Source organism: Botrytis cinerea, chromosome 11, assembly GCF_000143535.2.
Source record: "Botrytis cinerea B05.10 chromosome 11, complete sequence".
NCBI lineage: Eukaryota > Fungi > Ascomycota > Leotiomycetes > Helotiales > Sclerotiniaceae > Botrytis > Botrytis cinerea.
In genome coordinates this window covers 1,812,128-1,836,416 of record NC_037320.1, presented here as the reverse complement: position 1 = coordinate 1,836,416, position 24,289 = coordinate 1,812,128, and the positions used below count along the sequence as shown (strand labels likewise).

General features: G+C 43.8%; 11 protein-coding genes across 13 annotated transcripts; 6 read left to right on the top strand and 5 right to left on the bottom strand.

The window, feature by feature from the left end:
• The first annotated feature begins 218 nt into the window (after positions 1-218).
• On the top strand, positions 219-1,446 carry BCIN_11g05140 (hypothetical protein). The gene is made up of 3 exons (XM_024696051.1): positions 219-600; positions 652-817; positions 871-1,446. The coding sequence occupies exons 1-3, from the start codon at positions 426-428 to the stop codon at positions 1,244-1,246; spliced, it is 717 nt and encodes a 238-aa protein (XP_024551854.1). The 5' UTR covers positions 219-425; the 3' UTR covers positions 1,247-1,446.
• A 1,313-nt stretch (positions 1,447-2,759) lies between these two features.
• Bccbk1 lies at positions 2,760-5,670 on the top strand. Its single transcript, XM_001558346.2, has 4 exons — positions 2,760-3,750; positions 3,815-4,315; positions 4,393-4,869; positions 4,928-5,670. The coding sequence occupies exons 1-4, from the start codon at positions 3,047-3,049 to the stop codon at positions 5,235-5,237; spliced, it is 1,992 nt and encodes a 663-aa protein (XP_001558396.1). The 5' UTR covers positions 2,760-3,046; the 3' UTR covers positions 5,238-5,670.
• Positions 5,671-5,705: 35 nt separating this feature from the next.
• Positions 5,706-6,656, bottom strand: Bcprp11. Its single transcript, XM_001558347.2, has one exon. The coding sequence runs from the start codon at positions 6,494-6,496 to the stop codon at positions 5,777-5,779; it is 720 nt and encodes a 239-aa protein (XP_001558397.1). The 5' UTR covers positions 6,497-6,656; the 3' UTR covers positions 5,706-5,776.
• A 135-nt stretch (positions 6,657-6,791) lies between these two features.
• Positions 6,792-8,904, top strand: Bcpac2. The gene is made up of 3 exons (XM_024696050.1): positions 6,792-6,988; positions 7,043-7,466; positions 7,515-8,904. The coding sequence occupies exons 1-3, from the start codon at positions 6,823-6,825 to the stop codon at positions 8,818-8,820; spliced, it is 1,896 nt and encodes a 631-aa protein (XP_024551853.1). The 5' UTR covers positions 6,792-6,822; the 3' UTR covers positions 8,821-8,904.
• Positions 8,905-9,309: 405 nt separating this feature from the next.
• Positions 9,310-10,819, top strand: BCIN_11g05100 (hypothetical protein). The gene is made up of 2 exons (XM_001558350.2): positions 9,310-9,677; positions 9,747-10,819. Exons 1-2 carry the CDS (start codon positions 9,334-9,336, stop codon positions 10,645-10,647), a joined length of 1,245 nt encoding a protein of 414 aa, XP_001558400.2. The 5' UTR covers positions 9,310-9,333; the 3' UTR covers positions 10,648-10,819.
• Positions 10,820-13,696: 2,877 nt separating this feature from the next.
• On the bottom strand, positions 13,697-15,421 carry BCIN_11g05090 (hypothetical protein). Its single transcript, XM_024696049.1, has 2 exons — positions 14,748-15,421; positions 13,697-14,698 (listed from the first exon to the last, which is right to left on the bottom strand). Exons 1-2 carry the CDS (start codon positions 15,244-15,246, stop codon positions 14,010-14,012), a joined length of 1,188 nt encoding a protein of 395 aa, XP_024551852.1. The 5' UTR covers positions 15,247-15,421; the 3' UTR covers positions 13,697-14,009.
• Positions 15,422-15,768: 347 nt separating this feature from the next.
• On the bottom strand, positions 15,769-17,238 carry BCIN_11g05080 (hypothetical protein). Of its 2 annotated transcripts, XM_001558354.2 has the most exons (3): positions 16,931-17,238; positions 16,304-16,853; positions 15,769-16,252 (listed from the first exon to the last, which is right to left on the bottom strand). In XM_001558354.2, exons 1-3 carry the CDS (start codon positions 16,980-16,982, stop codon positions 15,859-15,861), a joined length of 996 nt encoding a protein of 331 aa, XP_001558404.1. In that variant the 5' UTR covers positions 16,983-17,238; the 3' UTR covers positions 15,769-15,858. The 2 variants fall into 2 exon arrangements, with proteins under 2 accessions (XP_001558404.1, XP_024551851.1); XM_024696048.1 differs by having other exon boundaries at positions 15,769-16,853.
• Positions 17,239-17,347: 109 nt separating this feature from the next.
• On the bottom strand, positions 17,348-18,914 carry BCIN_11g05070 (hypothetical protein). Its single transcript, XM_001558356.2, has 3 exons — positions 18,735-18,914; positions 18,565-18,682; positions 17,348-18,506 (listed from the first exon to the last, which is right to left on the bottom strand). The coding sequence occupies exons 1-3, from the start codon at positions 18,738-18,740 to the stop codon at positions 18,076-18,078; spliced, it is 555 nt and encodes a 184-aa protein (XP_001558406.1). The 5' UTR covers positions 18,741-18,914; the 3' UTR covers positions 17,348-18,075.
• A 193-nt stretch (positions 18,915-19,107) lies between these two features.
• Positions 19,108-21,088, top strand: Bcnar1. The gene is made up of 2 exons (XM_024696047.1): positions 19,108-19,408; positions 19,461-21,088. Exons 1-2 carry the CDS (start codon positions 19,301-19,303, stop codon positions 21,069-21,071), a joined length of 1,719 nt encoding a protein of 572 aa, XP_024551850.1. The 5' UTR covers positions 19,108-19,300; the 3' UTR covers positions 21,072-21,088.
• BCIN_11g05050 (hypothetical protein) lies at positions 21,050-22,092 on the bottom strand. 2 transcript variants are annotated; one of them, XM_024696045.1, is made up of 2 exons: positions 21,822-22,092; positions 21,050-21,754 (listed from the first exon to the last, which is right to left on the bottom strand). In XM_024696045.1, the coding sequence occupies exons 1-2, from the start codon at positions 21,992-21,994 to the stop codon at positions 21,094-21,096; spliced, it is 834 nt and encodes a 277-aa protein (XP_024551849.1). In that variant the 5' UTR covers positions 21,995-22,092; the 3' UTR covers positions 21,050-21,093. The 2 variants fall into 2 exon arrangements, with proteins under 2 accessions (XP_024551849.1, XP_024551848.1); XM_024696046.1 differs by having other exon boundaries at positions 21,094-22,092.
• A 128-nt stretch (positions 22,093-22,220) lies between these two features.
• On the top strand, positions 22,221-23,113 carry BCIN_11g05040 (hypothetical protein). The gene is made up of 3 exons (XM_001558359.2): positions 22,221-22,338; positions 22,414-22,689; positions 22,749-23,113. Exons 1-3 carry the CDS (start codon positions 22,317-22,319, stop codon positions 22,781-22,783), a joined length of 333 nt encoding a protein of 110 aa, XP_001558409.1. The 5' UTR covers positions 22,221-22,316; the 3' UTR covers positions 22,784-23,113.
• Positions 23,114-24,289: the final 1,176 nt, after the last annotated feature.

Genomic DNA, 24,289 nt, shown 5'->3' with positions numbered 1-24,289 from the left:
ACCGCCGTAACTTAGCTTAAGCTTCAAGTTCGGCCGCCTTATCTCGGCAAGCCACACTCCTATCACGTAAAGCCAATGAATGACTGAAAACACCTCCAGCAGACGATGATTTTATTTATAAGGGCTGGAAGGAATCCGGTTTGGAATATGGAAATGTGATACTGCTGCATTTATTATCTTAATGTATTGTTTCATCCATTTCACATGCCATTCTCAAAAGTATGTGCTTTCGCGGTTTAACCTTATCTGGTACACGGTGTGCCACACTAAATGTGGCTGACCTCTTTTGGACCAATCTCAATCTGAAGATACCTGAGTATGGGGTTTTCATGGCATGACGAGAGACGCGTTTGCTACGAACAACGGATTGTGGGCTTTTGAACTTCTTCGTAGCTTATGGCCTGTGGGCAGATTTACACATCAAAATGTCGCATCAAGAAAATGACGAAAGCATGGATGGAGTTGAGATGACCGGAATAGCCACCGACATACCCCCTTTGAGCGAGCAAGAGAAACGCATTTTGGAAGTGTACGATAAATTGGAAGAACTTCAAGTCGAAATCGCTCTCTTGAAAGCTCAAGGTGTTATATCTTCAGAAGGTCCATCTCTACATACAGATCTTCGAAAGCACGTGTCCTGACCATTCTTAGAGCAAGAAGAAGAAATCACCGACGAAGTTATTCAGAAGGCAGAGAAAGACCTTCTTGAATCAAAAGCCAACTATTCATTACAGTCAAAGATTATTGAGAATGTGGTTATTGCCAATCCTATACTGAAGGCAGTTCATGCTGGCAGCAATGCTTCGATTATGGAGCAGTAAGTTACTCCTCTCAAGCCCTTTTTTCTTGGCATTCTTGACAAAATAATAGGGACCTCCTACCACTCATCGAAAAACGTGATGCTATGTCTGAAACCCTAGCTCAGATATCTAACCAAATCCAATCATCAAGAGAAGAGTTGATGAGAGAGTCCAACGAGAACATTGTCACGGGGAGGAAGAACATCGAATTGGCGACAGAAATGTTGGCTCTAGCTGAAGAGGCGAATAGTCAGGGCAAAGAAAACATACAAGATCCAGATGTTCGTGCACAGTTGGATGAATTGGAAGGGGCGATGAAGAATAGTAGACAGAGATGGAGGATCATGAAGAATACTGCCAGTGCTGTGATAGTGGGTAGTGGTATTGATTGGGCGAGAGATCCTAAGTTGTTAGCACTCGTCCTTGATGATGATGGGGATCAATGATGAGGTAGAGCTTAGACATTGTTATCTAGTATCGACCACGATGCCACAAGTATGAATCCGAATCCCATTGGGAGGAGATTTTCGTTCCAAGAGGCGAATCTTGTTCCCATCTATCAGAAAGGCAGTTTTAGTGTCGTCAGCTTCCACGCGCGTTCCAGAAATTGATTTATCATCTCAACTTTCCATGTGGGATGTATTCATAGAAAGCTTGCAGGGTAAAGTTTTGCTGCAGTGAATTCTGTCTACCCGTGTAAAGCTCGTAGCAAAACTAAACTCCGTACCTATATTTTGACGTTTCGCCATCGTTCGTATAGATACACCAAATGGTGGTAAATTGAGGCTCAAAGCATGTGAGAATGGACCCCTGTTCCTTCAAGATAAGCATGCACTAGGGAGGATATCGACGGGGACTGTGGGTTAAAACTTAAAGCTCCTTAATTCGTGACCACTGACAAGTGAGTTCTAAATCATGTAAAGTATCTACCTGGGTGGATAGGTACGAAGTATACGTAGGTACCTAGGTATTGTATGCCGAGCTAATTTGTGTTCGAATGCAACGACCAATAAGCGATGGAGTGAGGAACCTCGCCTCATACCACCGATTCGCAGGACACTTGAAATATCGCCGTTGATATGTCTCGTACCGTAGATAGCTGCGTGGTGCACCCAAAGTGCGCAGAGGTAGGCCAAGGCAATGTGTGAATGCGTGCCTCTTGTACAGGGCCCATGTACACATGCTATTCGAAGGGTAGACATGGTGATGTGGAAGAGGAGTTCGGCTTCTAGACCTTCCAGGGGAGATGCATGGCAAACACCTCCCACTGTTGAAACTTACATCTAAGGGGTGCATAGAACGCATGGAATGCCTAGAATTATCATAGAAGGCCCTCCTCAAAATGGCAGCGATCAGGCTCATCATCCAATATCTCTCTAGAGATGTACGACGCGCGAGTAGTTTGGTTGTGCGAGCTCGATCATCGCTCTGCTCCTTGACACACCCGAGACACCTTAGACAGAAGATCGAGGGTGCCACCAATATGGGCAGAGAACTGATTTCAGATTCATTTCTCCGACGTACAAGCTCCCGTCCAGCCTGCAAAGCGAGAGCGTAGGACGAATGACGGTATGATATAATAATTAATAAATGGGAGACAAATTGTAATATACGGAGTAGCTGTCCACCTCTGTCGCCCCCTGACGAGTGCCCAGGTTTTCCTTTTTCGAGCAAGCAATGATCTGAGGAGCCAATAGGAGAACTACTAAGCTTTGATTTTGGATCCAAAACGCTAGCACCAAGCTTCGCTACGAAAAGTTACATGTTACAGAGGCAAAGCCAGAGCCAAACGAATTCCATCCCTTTAATTACGCCAGGGAAAAGGAAGAAGCAAGAAATCAGCGGTGCGGAAAAGCCTGAATGCTCCCCCCCTCCCCCTTTATAAATGTAGAAAATTTGTGTGCAGAGTATCTGTCTGTCTGTCTGTCTGTCTGTCTGTCTGTCTGTCTGTATTTGTTGGACACACAACCAAACTCTTCTCAATTCAATTCTTTTGGAGAATCGGCGAGAACCCGTGAACATCTTTGCTTTCGTCTATTCGCATATCAAAAAGGAGTAAATCACTAGAGAGGGGGTAGAGGCAAAAGTGAATTCGTCGAGAACAACGCACCAAGCGGCGGCACGGAGCTTTTGACAACTAGCAAAAGCGACTTCCTTACACTTTAATTCCTGTTCTCCAGGATCAAGACAACACTACTCCGTTTCACCAATATTGTTCCCTTAGATCCATTACCAATACAATTAAGATGGATCCCAACAGCAGTAATGCCGGTAATAATAATCCCAATGGTAACCCAATGAACAACCGCCTTCACTTGAACTTCGGAAACGACAGATTCGCGCCAAACGATCGTGCATACCCAACGACCCCATCAACTTTCCCAAACCCAATATTTCCAGGCGGAGGTCAAGCTCAGCAGCCACAACAACAGCAACAGCAACAGCAGGCTCAACAAGGCGCACCACAATCATACAACCAAGGATTCGCGCCTCCCGCAGGATACTTCATGAATAACCAATACCCCCCTTCCTCGGGCTATCCGCAGCAACAAGCTCCTGCTGGGTATCAGCAGCAGCAGCAGCAGCAGCCCTACCAGCAAAGATCTGTTAACCTACAAAACGACGCTACGAATGGTCTGGCTCACCAGTTCTCCCATCAAAACTTAGGTGGGGGCAGAGGCTCACCATATGGTAATCGTCAAGGTCAAGCATCACCAGGCCAAAGACCAAGAACTGCTGGAGCACCAGGCCAGCCGCAAGGTCACTCCAACTACTTGAATCCTATGCCGACTCAAGCTTCACAACAAGTTCGTCCAGAGTTTCAGGCAGCTCCAGAAAGAAACCCAGATCGATATGGCAACTTGACACAAAACAATCAAAAGAAATGTTCGCAATTAGCTGCAGACTTTTTCAAAGATAGTGTCAAGAGGGCCAGAGACCGCAATGTTAGGTGAGATATTCCAAAAAGTTTGATGTTAATTAATACTTGTGCTAAATGATTCTCTCTGAAATAGACAAAGCGAAATGGAACAACGTCTTGCGGATCCTAATCAATCCCAATCGCGCCGAGAACAAACATGGTCGAATGCAGGCAAACAAGAGGCCAAATATCTACGATTTTTACGAACCAGGGACAGACCTGATAATTACAACACACTAAAGATCATTGGAAAGGGAGCCTTCGGAGAGGTCAAATTGGTTCAAAAGAAGCAAGATGGCAAAGTTTATGCTATGAAGTCTTTGATTAAGAGTGAGATGTTCAAGAAGGATCAATTAGCACATGTTCGTGCTGAAAGAGACATCTTGGCCGAGTCGGACAGTCCTTGGGTTGTTAAGCTTTTCACAACCTTTCAGGATCAAGATTTCCTTTATATGTTGATGGAGTTTTTACCAGGAGGAGATCTGATGACTATGCTTATCAAATATGAGATCTTTTCTGAAGACATTACGAGATTCTATATTGCGGAAATTGTGTTGGCTATTGAAGCTGTACACAAGCTTGGTTTCATTCATCGGTAAGTCGATTCAAGATAGGAGGGGATCGCTTCGACCCCTTTTATTTTTTTTAAGTTTCATATGCTAATTGAAATAGTGATATCAAACCTGACAACATTCTGCTTGACCGAGGTGGACATGTTAAATTGACTGATTTTGGTCTATCCACTGGTTTCCATAAACTACACGACAATTCTTATTATCAACAATTATTGCAAGGAAAATCGAATAAGCCTAGAAACAACAGACAATCAGTCAATCTTGACGAGATCAACCTCACAGTTAGCAACCGAAGCGTTATCAATGACTGGAGAAAGTCTCGAAGAGTCATGGCTTACTCGACTGTTGGTACACCCGATTATATTGCTCCAGAAATTTTCAGTGGACATGGTTATTCCTATGATTGCGATTGGTGGAGTCTCGGTACGATCATGTTCGAATGTCAAGTCGGATGGCCTCCTTTCTGTGCCGAAGATGCCCATGACACATATCGAAAGATTGTCGCCTGGCGTACGAATCTCTACTTCCCTGAGGATGTTCAACTTGGACCTGAAGCCGAAAATCTCATTCGAAGGTATGAATACCCCTGACTGTTCCCTCTTGAGTTGACAATCTAACTTTGTGTGCACTAGTCTTGTTTGTAATTCAGAGAACCGACTCGGACGAGTATCAGCCGACGAAATCAAGAGCCATAAATTTTTCCGTGGTGTTGAATTCGATACTTTGCGTCGTATTCGTGCTCCATTCGAGCCTAAGCTGGCTTCCAATGTTGATACCACATACTTCCCAACTGACGAGATTGATCAAACTGATAACGCAACCCATCTCAAGCAAGCTCAAGCTGCAGCTGCCCATAATGGTACTTCTCGGGAGGAAATACCAGAGATGAGTTTGCCATTCATTGGTTACACATTCAAGAGATTCGAGTCCAACTACAGATAATCGTGGTACATCTCTCCACTATTCAACTGAGCGGATCCGCATTGGAGCTGTCCAGCTACCGCATAAGTCAAATCATGAATATCTGTTATTCTAACAAGTTTTCACCTGGAGTGAAGTATTTCTATTTCCTAGTTGTCATTACATGGCCTTTTAAAAGTCAATCTAGCCAGATACCATTGATTGCATGTTCTGCAAGATTACAATTAGACGTCTGACATCTAGCGGTCTGTTTCTTTTTTCCTGATTTTATTTCGACTGGATGCACACATGAGCGAAACAGCCTAGTTCTAGACTTCCGGCATAGGGGTGGGTTTTAAGGATGGGAAGAACTTTTTAAATGTGATCATAGTGGGAAACATTAGGTTAAAATTGATGTACCTGGGTATACCTTGGGAAACATTTACACATTCAATCAAAAAATGAAATAATATCAACTGCCTGATTATACCGTCCCTGGTGATGTTCCTGTGATCTCATATTATAGTACAATTTAGCCATTACTAACTCCCACGAACTCCATGCAATAATGCCCTCTCGTTTTATCTGACAGGAGCCAAACCCGGCACGCCACTGTATCTCTCCTCTCTCTCCGTTTTGAACATGATCTGGACCCAAAATTCCTTCAAATCCGAATCCCACCAAGTCCAATACCTTTCATTCGAGCGATCAATCTCCCTTGCTTGCAACTTGAACCCGCACGTCTCATAAGGTTCTGCCGCTACTAACATATACTGGAAATCCTTGTCTGGATCCTCCACCTTCTGCTCGAAAGCACTCATGAACCGGACCCGCGGTTGCACATCCGACACTATCTCGGGATACTGCAACTGAAACAACAATCCCTGCTGTCTTGTAACCGGATCCCGCGTCTTCGTAATCTTATAGCCAGGCCGTCCAATCTTCACCATATTCTTGCGAACACTGACTTGCGCTCCTACCATTCCGACAGGTAAACCGGTGATAGGATCGATCCCCGACCGGCCTTCCTTTTCCTCGCGTGCAGCACGTCGTGCGAGATTGGTTTGATGCTTGCGCCCCTGGGTATGCGCAAGATAGGAACCATCATTTTGATGCACGGTGAGACAGAGTCGACATTCGAAAGAGCCGACGTGGTTCTTGAAGAAGTAGGGGTCTTTGTCTAAATCGATAGTCTCGAGAGCGAGTTTGCGGAGACGCTCACGGCGGTCGGCATTGGTTGCACTGGTGGAAGCGACACCACCACCACCGAATTTACTGCCGGCGCGGTTTTGGTAATCCATCTTGGGTGGATGATGTGGGTGATGAGGGTAGAGGTAGGATTCAAGGCTGGTGGGCTTGAAGATTGATGAGTGGTAGTAACCGTGTCAAAACTTCAGAATTTAATATTTGAGAGAATCAATCTAGTAGTCGTAATTTCGAGATTTATATCGAATCAAGATCACCGCGATGGAAAAAAAAAAAAAGCGTAAATGTGTTGTAGAGGTGTTGTGATGGGAAAGTGAATGTTGATGTCGCGAAAAAAAGTTCGGCTGTGGTTCAGCCTCTCTTTGCAAGGCTGCAACTTTATTTCCAAATGAGCACAATCCATGAATGAACCTCTTTTACAATGTCACAAAATCACAACTATCGTGTAGGTCAACGGGTATCGTTTCAAGGACAGTTATGTACGATTCGATATATTGGAGAGGTCAAGGATACAGAGAAGGATTGGCTTGGGGTTGAATGGGACGACCCTTCGCGGGGCAAGAATGACGGGAAAGGGTACTTCAAATGTAAGTTGTCGTCATGGGAGATATATGTAAAAGTAGCTCCTAATATATACATAGGTTTGAGTAATGCACCAACTCCAGCAAGTTTTATTCGCCCTACTAGGAAACCAGATCCCGAGCAGAGCTTTGTCGAAGCGGTATTCCACAAATATGCTTCTGGAGATGGCCTAAACCCGGACAAGCAGATTGTTATATCGGGAAAAGTAGCTGAGGAAATTGGATTCGACAAGATTGCAGAGCAACAGGCTCAGGTGCACGAACTCAAAATTGTTCTGGTTGATGGACAGCGCATCAATAGGGCTCATACTAGACTTCTTGATGCCTCCGCTACACAAGTGGTGGCTACAGCGACTGATCTTACAGTTGGAGAAGCATGTCCAAGTATTGTTGAGCTTGATTTGAGCAGAAATTTGTTTGTATCTTTAAACGAGATAGAAAACATTTGTTCGCAGTTGAAGAATTTGAAAACACTAAGACTAAAGTAAGCACCCTCAATATTTATTTGGGCTTGGCTAATATTGTTATTTAGTGGAAACCGACTAGAGCTTGACACAAGCAGAATGTTAAATGCAATCATGTCAGGTTCTGTTGAGGAAGTTTTCAGCACGATCAAGGCTCTGGAGGTAGATTCGACCTTAGTTGATTGGAATGAACTTTGTATACTCCTGCAAAGGTTCACTTCCACGGTGTCTCTAACGGCATCTTCAAATGGCTTTAAAAGATTGAGTTCACCCATCACGAGTTCTTCTCTGGCCTCTTTGACCCTTGAGTATAATGACTTCACATCACTTGCAGATTTGGAGGTATTGACTCGGCTCACATCCCTCGAATCTTTACTTCTGAAAGGAAACAAAATACATACAACGGGAACGATGACCGGTCCAGGCGCAGTCAAGTCTTCCGCTCCTTTAGTCTTCAATAACAAGTTATCATATATCGATCTATCTTCCAACAAAATCAACAATTGGGATTTTGTAGATGAACTCGTCCATATTTTCCCAGGCATGACGTCCCTACGAATATCCAAAAACCTAATATATCCGGAAACAAGCGCTGAGTCGACAATGGGAAGTCTTAACGAGGAATTCATGTTAACATTAGCACGTCTTGGGAACCTTCAGAAATTGAACTTTAGTAGCATTTCCCCTCAAGATCGAAATAACGCAGAATTGTTCTACCTTTCCGAGATAGGCAAGGAACTTGGAGCTGTGGAATCAGAGCAGGAATCTATAGTACTCTCTAAACATAAACGATACAAGGAGTTGTGTGACCTTCATGGGCCCCCAGCAGTGGTGAGGAGAGAGAAGGCAGAGATCAATCCTGCATTTTTGGAAGCACGCCTGATCAAGTTCACATTTTGCGTTCCTGCAAACCCTGAGATAGGTCAGAAGGAAACCATACTAGTGAAAGAGATTCCCAAAGCATTCAGCATCTATCGAGTCAAGGGGATTGTTGGGAGGTTACTAAATCGTAGGCCATTAAGTTTGAAATTGATTTGGGAAACGGGAGAATGGGATCCCGTGGCTGGATATGAGGATATTGACGAGTATGATGAGGATAACGCTGTAGACAATACTAGAGAGGCTTTGGCTCCTATTGGCTTGTCTACTCTGAACCAAAAGCAATCCACTATAGAAGGTTCTAGTATTGCAATTGAAAAAGCTGTTTCGCAAACGCACGGGCAAGTAGAGGAATCGAAGGCAGGCAAATTCATGAAAAGAGAAGTGGAGTTGGAGGATACAACAAAAGATGTCGGTCTTTGTGTAGATGGAATGGAGGCCAGGGTTAGAGTTGAATTCAAAGATTCGAAGAAATTCCCTGGTAGGGAGGAGTGAATTGAGATGAGTATATCTTAGCATGCATTTGATACCCGATGGCACGGAGTAACACAGAATAGAGTATAATATCACCAACCTGCAGTACGGCTAATGATTATTGTTTTCCATTGTATTGGCAATCCTATTTGCGATTTCACGTGCACACTCTTGTGTTTTTCATTTGCGTAAATGTAAGTGTATTGGTACAAGCGAAGAGAGTTTGGACATTTCTATCAATAAAGTTTGTTTAAATGACATACACGAGAAGAGAGCTTTCCGGTCCCGTGTTTTTACAATTGATTGTATAGTACAATTCATACGTTAAAGGGCAAACGAGTGCAATCACTCATAGATTGTTGAGGCATGAGAGTCAATTACCTGATTCTAAGTTTTTCTTCAACATTATATATCCACCTCTCATACCCCCTTAACCTTTTCTCTCCGTGCTGCCCACCATACATCATACATGATACATCAATCAAACGAATATCCTTTTCATAAACCACCACAACAGGTCGCAAGTAGACTAATATGTCTACTAAAACCAATAAAAGAGGAGCTACGACTCGAGACCGCCCAGTTCAAGATCTACCGGCTTCGACTCAAGCCCCTCGACCAGGCTACTTTATAGTCCGCAAGACGGGACAAGTAGTACCGCTAGTGGCGGTTGATGAATTACCCCCAGGTGTGGATTTAATAGGGGTGCCGAGGAATTTGGATTTGGTGGAGACAGGAGGAATGTTGAATTTGGGGTTGCAGGGGGAAGCACCACCTGGGACTGTGGGTGGTGGAGACTTTTATGGACTAGTTGGATTGGAGGCGGATGAAGAGAGTGATGAGTATGAAGATGAAGACGGAGTGATGGGGAGTAGTGGGTATGTATCTGTTGTCGAATTGAGAAGGGGCAGTTTTGTGGTGATTGTGTGCTAATTTGTCAAAATTAGACCCGACACAGCGGTTCCCAGTCCTCTTTCCTTGCCTATTAGATCCTCCACGTTGAACACAGCCATGAATACCAAAAGTCGGGCCACAAAATCGCACTCTTCACCGGGCCTGTCAACATCAATCCACGCTCCTTCGCGTAATACCACATCGACACTAGGAACACAGCAAGGACAACAACAAACGTGTAGACATTGGTGTACACATAATAGAAGATGCAAGTGGGCGGAAAATTGTCGGTATAAACATGAGATGCCTAGAACGAGATTTGAACTTAGTTTGATTGGATTGAGTGATTGGCCGGGTTGGTTCAAGGCGGAGAATCCGGGTTTTTTTCCTGGGTATGAGAGGGTGATTGATAGGGGGGTGGAGAGATTGAGAGATTCGGATGTGGGGGGTGGGATGGAGAGGAAGGAGAGGGAGAGAGGTAGTAGTAGAGTTGGGAGAGAGACGGAGAGGGGATCCAGCATGGGGGTTTTGGATGGTGAGAGAGTGCTCGAGAGATTGAGGGAGATGGAGAAGCTGCTTAAGGGTAAGGTGGTTGCGGGAAAGGGTACAGATGAGAAGAGGACGGATGCAAAAATCAGAGAAGAGAAGAGAATCAGAGAAAAGGAAAAAGAGAAGCTTAAAGAGAGGGAGAGGGAAAAGGAAGACGTATTGGACATCAGAAGAGCAGAAGCGAAAAAGGAGAGGGAGAGAATGAGAATCGAGAAAACGAGGGAGAGGGAGGCTTCGAACAGGATTGATAGGGGAGATTTGGAGGGGACGAGAAAATGGGAAGATGAGAGTGAGGAGGACAATGAATATGAGGGAAAAAATAGCGGAGGGAATAAGAAGGTTTTAGAGCAGGTGGAGAAGAGTAAGAGTTTCAGTGGGGAGAAGGAGAAGTTGGTTGATGTTTGAAAGGTTCATTTTGAAGAGTGGGAAACACTTTAGAGAGAGTTATTTTGTTTGGGTGGTGTTATGACGTCTAATCTAGTTTGTATTGGAGAATAGTATTTCGTTATGTGATCCTAAGTGGGAACAAGCTCTGTGGTGGGTTGGTAATTGGGAATTTATGCAATCTTACATTACAAGTACATTTTTTAGACTATCTGATATAAAGTTTGTTTTTTTGCTTTTATTTGCCCTTCCCCTTCTAAACACTCACTGCACTATTGTCAGTCTGCTAGTATTTTAAGCAAACAAATGGAAGACCGGTGGGAGATCTAAGTGCAAGTCAACACTAACATCATGAGCACCAAAGATAGGCCAAGGTAGTTTCACATTTCCTATGATCTAAGCAAGGTGTAGAAATTCTTGAAGGAGGGGGGCGATTCGGGGGGAGAACCTGGAATGGTACAGCATTAATGTCATGAGGATGCTTTTACAGCACCTGAAAACATCATCGTCAGTTTGCATTTTCACTGTTACTTTCAATGCGCAACTTTTTACTTTGATCGATAACACTTTGCAAGACAGCATTGATTGTCCTTGATGATTTTTCCCCTTGCTTGTGAGGGTGAGGAATCAAGTGCTAAATGAACAGAGGTAGAAACTCAACACCGATCTCGAACAGAGTCTCTAAAATTCTTGGTCTAGGTACTTGCGAGTGTCGGGTCAACTATGTCTTGTGGGGATCATGTAGGTTCTTTGGATACATAAACAACCGCATTTATATTTTCTGCTTGAGTAAATCGGTGGATCTGTAGCGGGTCTATTGACAAGACAAATAAGGTATGAATCATAGACTTCTAAAGGGTGGTGCAAAAAGGAGAGTGATCGCGAGGGTATATATTCGTGGAGCTTGGGCTCTAGATTCTTCCTCGGATACGGCTAAGAAGACCAATACCTGGTACGGCGATGGTAGCGAGCTTTGTCACAATTTTAATTGGCGTGATTTCTTATAATTTGATGTTGTTGTGTACTTGTGGGTGTAAGATTTGAAGCTGAGATATGAATGAGTTGGTACCGGTCGTCATCTTGACTTTTGTTCGCTGTCGGTGGTTTTCTCATTAGTTTCACGGAGCTATCTCATCTAAAATTCAGACTCAAAAGCAAAAATGTAAGATGATCAGCAAATTTAGACACATATCAGACCTCGCGTTTGAGAAGCTGATCAGAAACTCAAATCATATCTGGCTGTCACAAACCCAGTTCGCTTCTAGTAGATTGAACTTCGAACGGTGTTGAATATCGGCCAGTAGATTAATATCATGTTACTGTTTGAACGCCCAAGAAGGTCTTGTTTGTAGAATAACTGGCTGGAATTCGATCCTCAATAAAAACTAGATGGTATGAGCTAGATGAGTCGGCAGTGGCGAAAGGTCCAGAATGACAACCAAACTTGAGACGTAAATAAAAATTTGCATCACTGAAGTTATTGAGGCTGCATTTTAAATATTTCAGCCTAGGCTGCAAATAACTCGGGTTTGCAACTTAAAGATTTGCTGTGTCCAATGAAGTGTATGCTAATAATTGTATACGAATATAAGAGTAATATGATTTTGTCGTCAAGTGAGGTAAAGTAGCATATATCGTCACAACAGCCATCTAAATTACATCTGCTAGTTCCAAGAAACCCAAAAGCATCTTACCTGGATGCAAATTCTCACCTTCTAAAGTTGAGGCCGCATTGTTTGTAACACTAAATTAAACCACACCGATAGACTACTACAATAAACTTTGATATTGTATAAAATGAAGTAGATTCTATCAGAGAGAAACACTTAGAACACTGAATCGATGCACAGCTAACGGGACCGCTCAAGCTTTCCTGAACAATCAACTTCTCTATAAGTCCAAGGTTGCCATTAGTAGATAGTCCCTAGCACTAGTTAAACAATGAATAACAGAAGGTCTGAAATAGAACCATCCCATGAGACTACAAATTAGCCACATCCCTTCTATCTTTTGGCCTATCTTTGTAGATATGCAGGGACAACAGACTAACCAACACCGAAGAGTTCTAGAATCAGCCAAAGACCTCCTTTATTGCATGTCTAAAATCTCATACATGGCTAATCATAACCGTACCATCAAAATCACCCTCGTCTTCACTTCACATCAAACCATTAGCCTAGCATCCATCTACTACTCCCACCAAATAACACCCATCAATCAAAATAAGCCCCATCACAAACCTAACAACAAAAGTCTAAAATTAAGCGAATCATCTCGTTTAATTTCTGTTGCATGTCTAAAAGAAGCATCCAACAGGTACTACAAGTACGGAAAGACGGATACATCATAATGATCAGCCACCAGAAACTGAATACGCCATTACTTCCACCTCATCTTCCCTTCCCTACATCTCTCCTCTTTCATTGCATAAATACCTCCTACCTCCCATCCATCCACCCAGTCAGTAAATATAATCATTTTTCCACTTTCCATTTTTTCCCCTTCCCACTTTTCCACCGAGCAATCCGCAATTCAATCTGTTACTTAACTAATAATCCACCGTCCTAACAATCCACTCATATATACCAACAAGTCTCCAATAAACCACCAATCCAACATTCATTCCACTTTACAATAAAAGCACTCCGAATCATCCTGCTGCACAATATAACTAATAAATAACATTACTTCCCAATCACTTCCCAATCAGTATTTACTTCGCTCCACTAGTTCGCTAATTTCCACAGCTCATTTCATTGATCAATCATCGACTCTCTTCTCTTCTTGCTCCATGTATATTTGTGAATCTACTTGAAGGGCTAGGGATGGAAATCTAGAGAGCACTGCACTGGATGAGTTAGATGATACAGTCTGCTACGATATACATGCTTCACAACTATTTTACAATAAAAAATGATCTTAATCAATGGAAATGAGTAAATTTTCGTCTCTGGTATGGACTTTCAACAATTTAGAGATACTTGATTATGTGGTCATAGATAGTCAAGTCAAATACCAGCCTTGTCACATTCTGTTATCTGCCATGAATGTACCAGGTCTCACGAGATACTGTCTAGATAATTATTATAGTATTAAACATCGCTTTAATGTTTTGGGGTCCTGCTAAACTATTGATACACACGGAAGCAGAACCTCTGCGTTTCCATCCTACACCTTTGCTTCGCTCCAGAAAACGCCTTGCTTGCCATAGTTTCCATCTGATTATCCGAATTGATATCAGTCGATTTCGTAAATATTTCATAACCCTTTTTATTCCTTCCAGCACACTTATTATTCCAATAGCCTTCAGACGTTTGGACATGCAAAAGCTCCCTGAGACATTTTTGCCTTCCATGCCCTCCTATCCCATGTCTTTCCTGCCCTTAAGCATGTGACATAGAAGTCAAAACCTCTGCCGCGTCTGCTTGAACAGGTCCTTGGCTCTGTTCCAATGGCGTCAGATCCCTAGGTGAAAATGGAGTCCTACTTGGAGACATAGCCGTGTTTGGTGTATGCTCCGTATAGTCAGCGCCGCGGATGCTGGGTGAGTTTGCTTCTTCGTTCATAACGTAATCGACTTCCTCTCTGGGAAGCTTCGCAAGCTCAGCAAACGCCGCCTTTCTTTTCGCCTCCATCTCCAAGTCTTTTGCAATGGCAACGTCAAGTAGGACTTCCTTCTCCATCCATTCCTTCTTCCTTATTTCTTCCATGATCTCACATTGCTTTCTTAGCGCCTCGCCTTCCTCTTCTGCCCATTGTATTTGCTTTCGTAGTAATTTCCAAAGCTCAATTGGGCCTTTCGCTTCTTCTTCCAAAGTAATTCCCAATTCAGGAGGATATGATGTTGCCATTAATGAGGGTTCAACTAATGGTGAAATGTGCGCGCCCGCCATCGGATTTGAATCCGGAAATGGTTTCATGACGACTCTGGGTTGAGGATGTCTAGGTAGCCCTTTTGAATGGTCTTGAATATGTTTTGGAATAGGATCGGAAGGACGAAGAGCTTCGGTTTCGTGAACTGTTCGCATGTGTTTGGCAAGAGCATCAGAACGTGTGAAAGCCCGATCGCATTCTAAATTACTTGTTAGCTGTACTCTAAGATCCAGTTGCAGACAACAAACCAGGTAATGCGCAATAAAATGGCTTTTCTCCAGTATGACTTCTCATGTGCGCCTTCAAAGCATAGCCGCTTGCTTGTGGCTGACTTTTCCTCGGACAAGCCAACCATTCACATGTGTATTTTTTCGGTCTAGAGTCAATATGATCATGATGTAAATGATCCACCAACTGATCCATATCTCCCAAATCTCCCTTAGTACAGTCAAGCCATGCGCAAACAGTGATTTGTTCGTGCAAATCATCTAGAGCATCTTCAGGTCGTTGAACGATGCTTGGAGAGTCTGGAATGTCTCCTTCGGTATCAGTAGAACAATAACCATCTGTTCCATCCATTTTGATACCACGAGATGTGGCGATGCGCAAAGATTCGTCGCTGCTTGTCTTTTGCCTTTTAGCAGGCGGCATGTGAGCATCTGCAGCCATCCGTTCGTTGTCTTCGTCGTCAAATGCGTCCGAGGAGAGATCGGAGAGGGGAGATCCTGGAGGTGAGTCGTCGGCCATGTTGGAGAAGTCAAAAGTAACAATTAAATAGGAGAATCGACGATTGCAATTGCTTAGAAAGTGAAAGTTAGAAAGGTGGCGTGAATGGTGAATTATCTCGAGTTTTGTTGATTGTTAAAGAAGCTTTGTGAATACGCAGTTGGCTTGTACCGAATGATGTCGATCGCGAAGCATCAAAGCCAAGAGCTTTCGGAACTTTCCGTGTAGCTTGTAACTGTTAACCATCCACTTTTTTCAATTGGATTTGTGAACATTTTCTCTTCTCAATAAAATATTCTAAACTACTCTTCGTCTCATCAACGTTCTCAATTGCGATGGATTTTGCTCTGGAGACATGGCAGCAGAACTTGGGCTACCTGCGAGACTCGAGAGCGATAATTATATAGGTAAGCTCATGCTCGCTCTATTACATTTATTTCTTTTCTCCTTCTCGCGATGATGAATAACCCTCGAGTTCTGCAATTCGGAATGATACAGGCAACTGCATCTGCAAGTCGACAGAAACACATTACACATTTATTCTGAGCTTTACGATTTAATATATATTCATTGTGTCCTACTTCACTCTTGTTACATGATTGCTAACTTCTCTCCCCCGTCAAGGCTTTTATTTTAACCTTCTAGGTGCTTTTGTGCATGTTCTGGGTAACGATGGCCTGAACCTGGAAATTGTTTCAATATCGAATCAAGCACCGCCAAATCGGCTGCACTTAAAGATACCTCCTTTGCATTCTCTGTGATACGATCGACTGTGGTGGCACCAGGAATTGGAATGATTTCTGGATTGCCATCTTTCTTGGAAATAGCTTTGAGCCAATTGATAGCGATTTGAGCCGGTGTGCAGTTCTTCTGTTCTGCAATCTTGGTTACGGCATCAAGAAGCTTCTTGTTATTTTCAAAGTGTTCTCCCTGGAATCGTGGATAGGTTCGACGCACATCACCCTCGGGGAGATCTTCCGGCTTTTGAATTGCACCAGTCAACAACCCTCGGCCTAACGGTGAGTATCTGTTTTTCATTAGCCATGCCATACCATCCATAGAAATCAGAAATACATACGCAACAACCAAAATATCGTGTTCCCTGCAAGCTTCGGCAACCCCATTTTGAAATATATCCAACGTGTTCAAAGCAACTTCAACCTCACAGGCCACAATCTTCGTAACCTTCGCGGCTCTTCTCACCGTCTCCGCCGAACACTCACTTAGAGAAATGCCCCCAATCTTCCCCGTCTTCACATATTCCTCCTCCAAAACCTTCATCGTAACCTCAATCGGGGTATCCTTGTCCACTCTCGCACATTCGAAAATATCAATCTTTTTCTTGCCGTTTAAAAGTGCCAAACACTTATCCACACTCTTTCTGACACCTTCTGGAGATCCATCGGGTGCAAATTTCTCTAGATTGAGACCACCCTTAACACTCAAAACAACTTTGTCTGCATCTTCAGGATATCTATCGAAATAGGCGGCACAGATGGTAAGGGAATTGTACTCGGGAGTTCCGTAGAATTCGCCCCCGTTCCAGAAGTTGCAACCTTTTTCGAGTGCAGCTTTCAGGGTAGTGATGGATTCTTCGAGGGGTTGAGGCTCAGGGCGCCAAGAGAGACCTGGAGAAGAGGGTGTTAGTTCGGAATTGAATTTGAGAGAGAATAGAGAAAGAGGGGGGCGAGGAGGAAACACGAACCCATCATGCCATATCCGATGGTACCAACGTCTTTTCCGAGTAATTGAACCATTTTGTCTGATTTTTCTCTTCTTGCTGACTCGCTGAGATTTTGTACGGGTGTTATAGTTGAGTATTTGATTTTCTTATCTAAAATTTGAGAATCCAGATGTGATGGAGGGGTAGCTCAATCGCACAACTGTTTAATTGTAGGAATAGTGGGGTAGGTAGCTCTTGCTGGAATGCAAGAAGTAAAATGGGACCATCCATCGTCTTTATATATTTGATCTCGCCATACAATACTTTATCTACCTGCCCAAAGGGATCTCAAAGAGTGATTTGTAATATTTAATCAGATGGTTATATCATCCATAAAAGTTCCGATGCGATTGATCATGGGAAATCCACTTCAGCATCGGTAATAGGGGTGCTCGCTATTGGCGAGCTCGGGTTTAATAGGTTAAGTCCATGGATTGGAAATTCGGCTCCCCAAGATCGATCATGAGAACACGTGAGGTTGAGATATTTACTACTGGATGTGTGTGGCAATATGTTACTTTGGAGTTTTACGTGTACGCTATACTCTGGCATCGTCGAGAATGCTTGCCAATGCGATGCAACGCCAAAAGAACTTACGGACAACGGACAGCCAGGCGGAGATAAAGTCATTGTCAAAGTCCATTTCCGATACTAGAGGCTTTGTATTGAGGTGATGGAACCAGGGAACAATCGAGGAGATCTCTGGATGGAAAAATCGTTAACTCCTTGCTTTGTCCGTGTGCTGCTGACTGTAGCGTTTCTAGCTGTTCGAAAACGAGGTAAAGGAGCAGTGTGTGGAGGTGGATGTTGAGTTAAGGTTACTTTGACATGGATATGGGTTTGTGAGGTGGTGAGATGCGGTGTATGTCTGATAGTATAATCGTCAATTTGAGTCCATGCGAATCACGGCCGAAGTTGGGATATAAAATCTCGGCATAACCCCCATATGACAAATAGCTCGCGTCCAGTTCACAACACCGAGTTGCCTATGATACGCAAGTCCATCTCCCAAGAGCTTTTCGTCGTATCTAACTTTTGTTATATTCCTCAGCAATCCAGCCATATTCGTCCCTTCAAAGTTCCTTCAAAGTTCCTTCAAAGTTCCTTCAAATCCTCCTTACACCTCCTCACAAGCCTCTCCTATTAGCCCTCTTCCTCGCGCTAGCACTCTCCTGGTTCCCAAAAGGAAACCCACTAGTCCTCTTATCCGCCCCAGTAGATTTGCTAATTCTTCCATTCGACGTTCCAAAAAGTAAGCACCACCCTCCAATCGCAAATAGTGTTGTTGAGCCGAGTGAGCCCAGTGCAAATGCAAAGGTCCCCATTGTCGTGTAGCGTGCATAACAGTGAAATGCTACGAGACCGTGATAGAGAGTGCTAATGGTGAGGACGGGGACTGCATAAGGAGCCTTGGGGTCGCTTTCAGAATCGGTGACTGCAGAGGAGTTGGTGTCGGATATAGAGGATGTTAGGGGAACAGACCCGGTCAGGAGAGCGGTTAGTATACCCAGAGTCAGCAGGGTGAAGCCAAGTGACCGGGAGAAGTATTCTTCAAGGGCTAGGCGCTGTTAGATTCTAGTCGGAAGGTTGAATAGAAAATCATGGGATGTGCTTACTGGTAGCATCTCGATATTGAGGCGAGAGCATTGTGATTATGATTGTGGGCGATACGATTAATGGAATGGATTGCAATGCAAGCCATCCGGCCGTTCCATACGTGTAGGCGTAAAAGACCTATCGAAGTCAGTAAACTAGACTTTTAGTATTCGAGGGAGAAAGTACATACGTCCATGATTGCTGTGATCAGTTGAAAAGAGCTTTGTTTGTATTCCCAAGCTTTCCAGTTTTTACTTATTAGATATCGATATCGAAAGACTTCAAAAGTACAAGTTCTATCCAAGTTCACAGTGCCTCGCTGCCTCTTATGTGCATCAGCTTTATTACTAACAGCTCATCCCAGCATCTCAGGAACCGTAATTTTGCGTCATTGCATTGTTCTTGGCCTAAGGCAACCATCTGATCGGATGAGGCACGGCTGCATCTTTAGTGAGGGGCTACTTTCCACACCCCTTGTCAACGCCACCATCTCCGTGCTCCGATCCTCGCAATCAATTTTGACGAATTATCTTAATTGTGATTGTAAATGATTTCCAATCGTCGAATTTTTGTCAAGATAACGAGATTCATCCACCTTTCAGATTCATACATCTCCGGCATTTAAGATAATATTTATACCTTTTTCCTTTGCAAAACTCCTCACGGAAACGGAAACTTGTACAATATCAGCTCTATACGAAAAATAAACCAAAAGAAAAAGCGGCGCATTCAGCGTCCGCACCCCTCATCGAAATCATGAGTGCGATTCTCTCAGCAGACGATTTGAACGATTTTATATCCCCAGGAGTCGCATGTATAAAACCTGTCGAGACTTTGCCTGCTGCGAAGCCTTCTGCAGATAATGTATGCTCATTCTCATTCCTCGCCTCAACCTAATCCTAATGTATCTGTCTAGGAACTCGAAATATCCTTCAACACCGACGCCCCCCTTCCATCTGATTTACCCCCTGCGCAAATATCTCTCACAGACTGTCTCGCTTGTTCAGGATGTGTGACATCCGCCGAAGCCGTTCTTGTATCATTGCAATCGCATGCTGAAGTATTATCACAATTAGATTCAGCACCTGGTATTCGCCTCCATAAAAGTGCGACGGGAACAGGTGTAAGCGTAGAGGGACTCGAACAAGGAGGAAAGATATATGTCGCAAGTGTGAGTCCACAATCGCGAGCAAGTATCGCGGCTACTTTTGGAGTCACCGAACGAGAAGCAGGCTATATGATTGAGCATCTACTCAGTGGACCAAAGGGGATAAAGAATCGAGCGGTTTACAGGAATGCGTTTCAATGGGTGGTAGATACTAATATTACAAGGGAGGCATGTTTGGTACTTGGAGCTGAGGAAGTTATAGCCTCTATGAACGGCACGGAAGAAACTAAGAAACCTATTCTGACATCTTCGTGTCCTGGATGGGTATGTTACGCAGAAAAGACACATCCACACGTTTTACCACATTTATCGCGAATGAAGTCACCACAAGCATTGATGGGAACTCTTATAAAGACGACATTAAGTCGAAAGCTTGGTATTTCACCTGAGAGGATATGGCACGTAGCGGTTATGCCATGTTTCGATAAAAAGTTAGAAGCTAGTCGAGAGGAATTGACCGACGCCGTTTGGGAAGGGACTGGAACCAGGGGCGTTAGAGATGTTGATTCTGTTATCACAAGCAAGGAGTTACTCATGCTCGCAGATTCTAGGCGCATCGATTTTTCCAAATTACCCCGAACTCCACTACCTTCATCCTCACACATACCATTCCCAGATCCAACGCTAAACTCTTTTCTTTTCCCATCTAATCGCAGAAGTAGCAGCAATGGTAGTCGCGACGCCGGTTCTTCTGGCGGGAACCTTCATTATGCTCTACATTATTTTGCATCGCAGCACAAGGGATCATCCGTCCAAACCATCAAAGGTCGTAACGCAGATGTTGTGGATTACACTGTTGTCGCAGATAATGGCGATATATTACTCAAGGCGGCTCGATACTATGGATTCCGGAATATACAAAATCTTGTTCGACGATTAAAGCCAGCCAGGCCGTCTCGGATGCCGGGTGGTAAACCAATCGGAAGTGCCAGACGGCCGAATGGTAAAGCTACTGGTCCTGATTATACGTACGTCGAAGTTATGGCTTGTCCGGGCGGGTGTACCAACGGAGGTGGTCAAATTAAGGTTGACGATCCAATAAACACAAGTCGATTGGAAGGCGATTCAAAACCTGGTCCACAAGAACAAAAAATGTGGCTGGCCCAAGTCGACGAGGCATACTTTTCTGGAGATGATAGTACCGTGTGCTCGAGTGTTGATGACCGTAATGATTTAGTTGAAGGGATTTCACCCTCATACATTAAAGATACCCTGTCGCATTGGGCGACAACAACAGGCTTAGATCTGGAGAGATTGGTGTATACGACTTATAGGGAGGTCGTTAGTGATGTCGGTAAGAACGCTGGTGATGCAGAGAGGGTAATAGAAATTGCCAATAAGATTGGCGGAGGTTGGTAGTTGATAACTCTAGAGCAGAAAATCAACCCATTTTTCCACCTCGATTTGCGAATTCAAATCCTCTGCCTGTTGCGTCAGGTCCTCTTGGTGCTCTAATAACTTGTTCGTTCTCTCGTGATGTTGGCGTAGATGTGCCTGATGCTGGTCGTGATCCTTCTCCATTTCTAGACGTTTTCTGTATTGTGAACGATCCGGGCTTGGGTGTATAGTTTGGATCAAATAATTCCTTCTGTCCAGTTCTACTATCTGGCCTACTATCCTGTCTCCGAACATCATTTCCTCTACCCCTTCCCCTTGCCTGTAGAGGGGGTGTTCCATTCCTGGGAGTATTACTACCGCTACCCCCTCTCCCGTTTCCAGAATTACTTCTTGGTGAAGAACTCGTCCCTAAGATTCTGGCTCTGGCTTCATCGTATTTTCTTTGCTTTTCCTCTCGTTCACGCTGCGCCTTTTGACGCAATTCCTCAGCACTTGGGCCTGCCACAATTACTTCCTCTTCTTCCTCTGCTTCAACTGTGATTGTTTTACCAGTACGAGGATCGATCTTAGTGACTGTTCTAGGAGCGGGCTTTCGAGATAGAAGTGTAAGAGGCGCTTTGTAAGGTGTAGCTAATGGGACAGGTTTGGCCAGATTTGGAGGGAGAAGGAATGGAAATTGCTCTGAGAGGCCGCCTGGAGTTTCGCTATCGAGTGATCGTGTTAGTTTAGAGTGCAAAACAATATAGACTGTAAGCGTGTAGCAAAACATACGCAGATTCCCATATCTTCTTGTTAGTCTCCGCATGTTTTGCTAATCGTTCAGCCTTAGAAATTTTGGGTTCGTCCTCGACCGCTTTATTCGGTGTAGGTGTTGCATCCCATGCATCGGCTTGAGATTCCCAGTCGTCATCCCAAGCACTAGGAGCCGATGGTTTTTTGCTCATTATCTAATGGATTTCGCAAATTTTCGTATTAATTTTTACCTGAAGAATTGAGTGAAATGTGATGAGTTGTGGAGGGATGATTAAAATTGAGGGGTGTACATTTTGGGTTTGCAAGGGATGTGACTTGGTAAGTGGATACACCACGCTAGTGCTAGCTAGAGCAGCCTGCAGGGCAAGGCTGTGGGGTGTTTGACTTCAGAGCTTCATTCATCCAATCTCCAATCGTGAGAACCAAATTCACTGCCATAAAACGAATACATCTGCCCTCTTCATACTTTCCAATCTAGAGGTTTCCAATACGGCCCCGTAAAAGTTTACCAAAATGTCAGCACACGAATCTCCAGGTAAATAAGAACTCTCATCCTCCAGCCTTAAGTTGTTCAACCCCAAGACCAACCATCTCACAAACTCCCCAATAGATCAACAACAGCCCGCAGCAACTGCTGGGATCGAAGCTTTCTCAAGCCAAGAACCTCATATACAAGATCACGAAATGGAAGCTCCTGACTCTCCGCCCGAACTCTACTCTGCTCCCAGCCACAATTCCTCTGACACACCAGTTACCACACCTTCCAAAAACGCTACTCAGGAAAAGGTTAATCATGGTGCGCCTGGTAGTTCGTGGAATTCAAAGAAGTTTAAGGAGGAATATGATAGGGCTTGGGAGGGGCTACTTGATAGAAATTGGGATGGCAGTAAGTTTCTCCTTCCGGGCGACGGCGAGGGGGAGTAGAAATGCTGATGTGAATGGCAGAAAACAGATATGGTGACCCGTTGATGCAGAAATGAGGAGAATATTATGACTGAGTTGTGGGCTACAATACAGATGATTTTTTATGATAGCATTATTACGAAGCAGTTGAGACAGAAGATATGATGAAATGCATAATGGCTTGGGAGTTGGAAGGATTTGCTGGCGTTTTAGGAACAGTAGATGAGAGATCGGCAAGGAATAGTCTCTTTCTGCTTGAGAGTGGAGGTGTAGGACATGCCTAATCCCACAGTCTCTCTGTATCATTGTGTTTTCTGCTTGATCTACTCAGTGCATTGGCTGTGGTAGTGTTATCGTATCATTCTAATCGTGTTAATGCGCTAATACAATAGAAGATTGTGAAGCCAATCCGAAGTGAAGAGTCAAGCTGCAACTGCAAGTGCAAAGCACGTCTTAATTCCATTCAAAGATTGACTGCCCATCTGCCATCTTATCGTTAAGTCGCATTGCCATACCATAGCCTATGTATCGGCCATGCTAGGAGCGAAAACGGCTAAATATTCGTCTTATGATATCTTTGGACCTTGAAAGTTAGCCATGTCATTAACATGAGCTATTGTACCGTTAGAATATACCTAGCATTCGGAGAAAATGACTCGATGTTGTGAAGTCTCCAAACCATTGAGGAATCTTATTGATGATATCACAAACTCTGTTTTCAAATATCAATACAATATTCCTATCTGGGCAGTTTACGAGATGGTTGTAAATTTGCAATGTAGATCAAAGTTTGATTCAAAAAAAAAAAAAAAATGAACGGTCATGTATCCATTGTTGGAGAGAATTTAGGAATGAGTCACTAGGAAGGAAAAGAAATCTTAAGCAAATTGGCCCTTGGCCTGAAGCTGAGCTCGTATAAGTCAATAACTTTCGTTCCTTGTCTTGGACTCCCTTCGCCTTGCTTTCAAGCACCTGGTTGATTAGAACAAGCCGAAGTTCAAGATTTGGAACTTTAACCGGATTTTGATTGGCGTAATGGACTGTTTCTTTGATGCAGAGTTCGACGACGAACTTGCAGTCACCCATCAAATGTGTTTTTAAATCATGATGAAGCCTGGTCTCGCAGTGGTAGTTGAGCAAGATATTACCATTTGACGCGCCTTCAACTTTGCTACTGTCTGTATATTCACTGCGCTTCCAAACTTCCAAGGGCGACGACGGATTGTTATTTTGCTCCACCTGCAAGTGAGGGATGAAGACCGTGCCAACAAACACGATGAGTTTATCAATATCGAAGAACTTGACACGGTTCAGAATAACCAAGGCCAATGTAAGGACTTGACCCAAGTACCTATGGCTCTGTCCAATTTGGAAACGTTGGGTTATCTGAAAAGAACTTTTCGTAGACCGCAAGCTATCTGGAACTAAATACAATCTCGGGTTGTGGGAGGGTGGTAGCCATCGTATATTGCGGTTGTGATTGTGCTGAGGGACAACAGATTTCTGGCTATCGAATGTAGTGATTGAAGTCTGTTGAATATTCCTGAATAATTTTTGAAGGAAATAGATCAGTCATTGTTTTG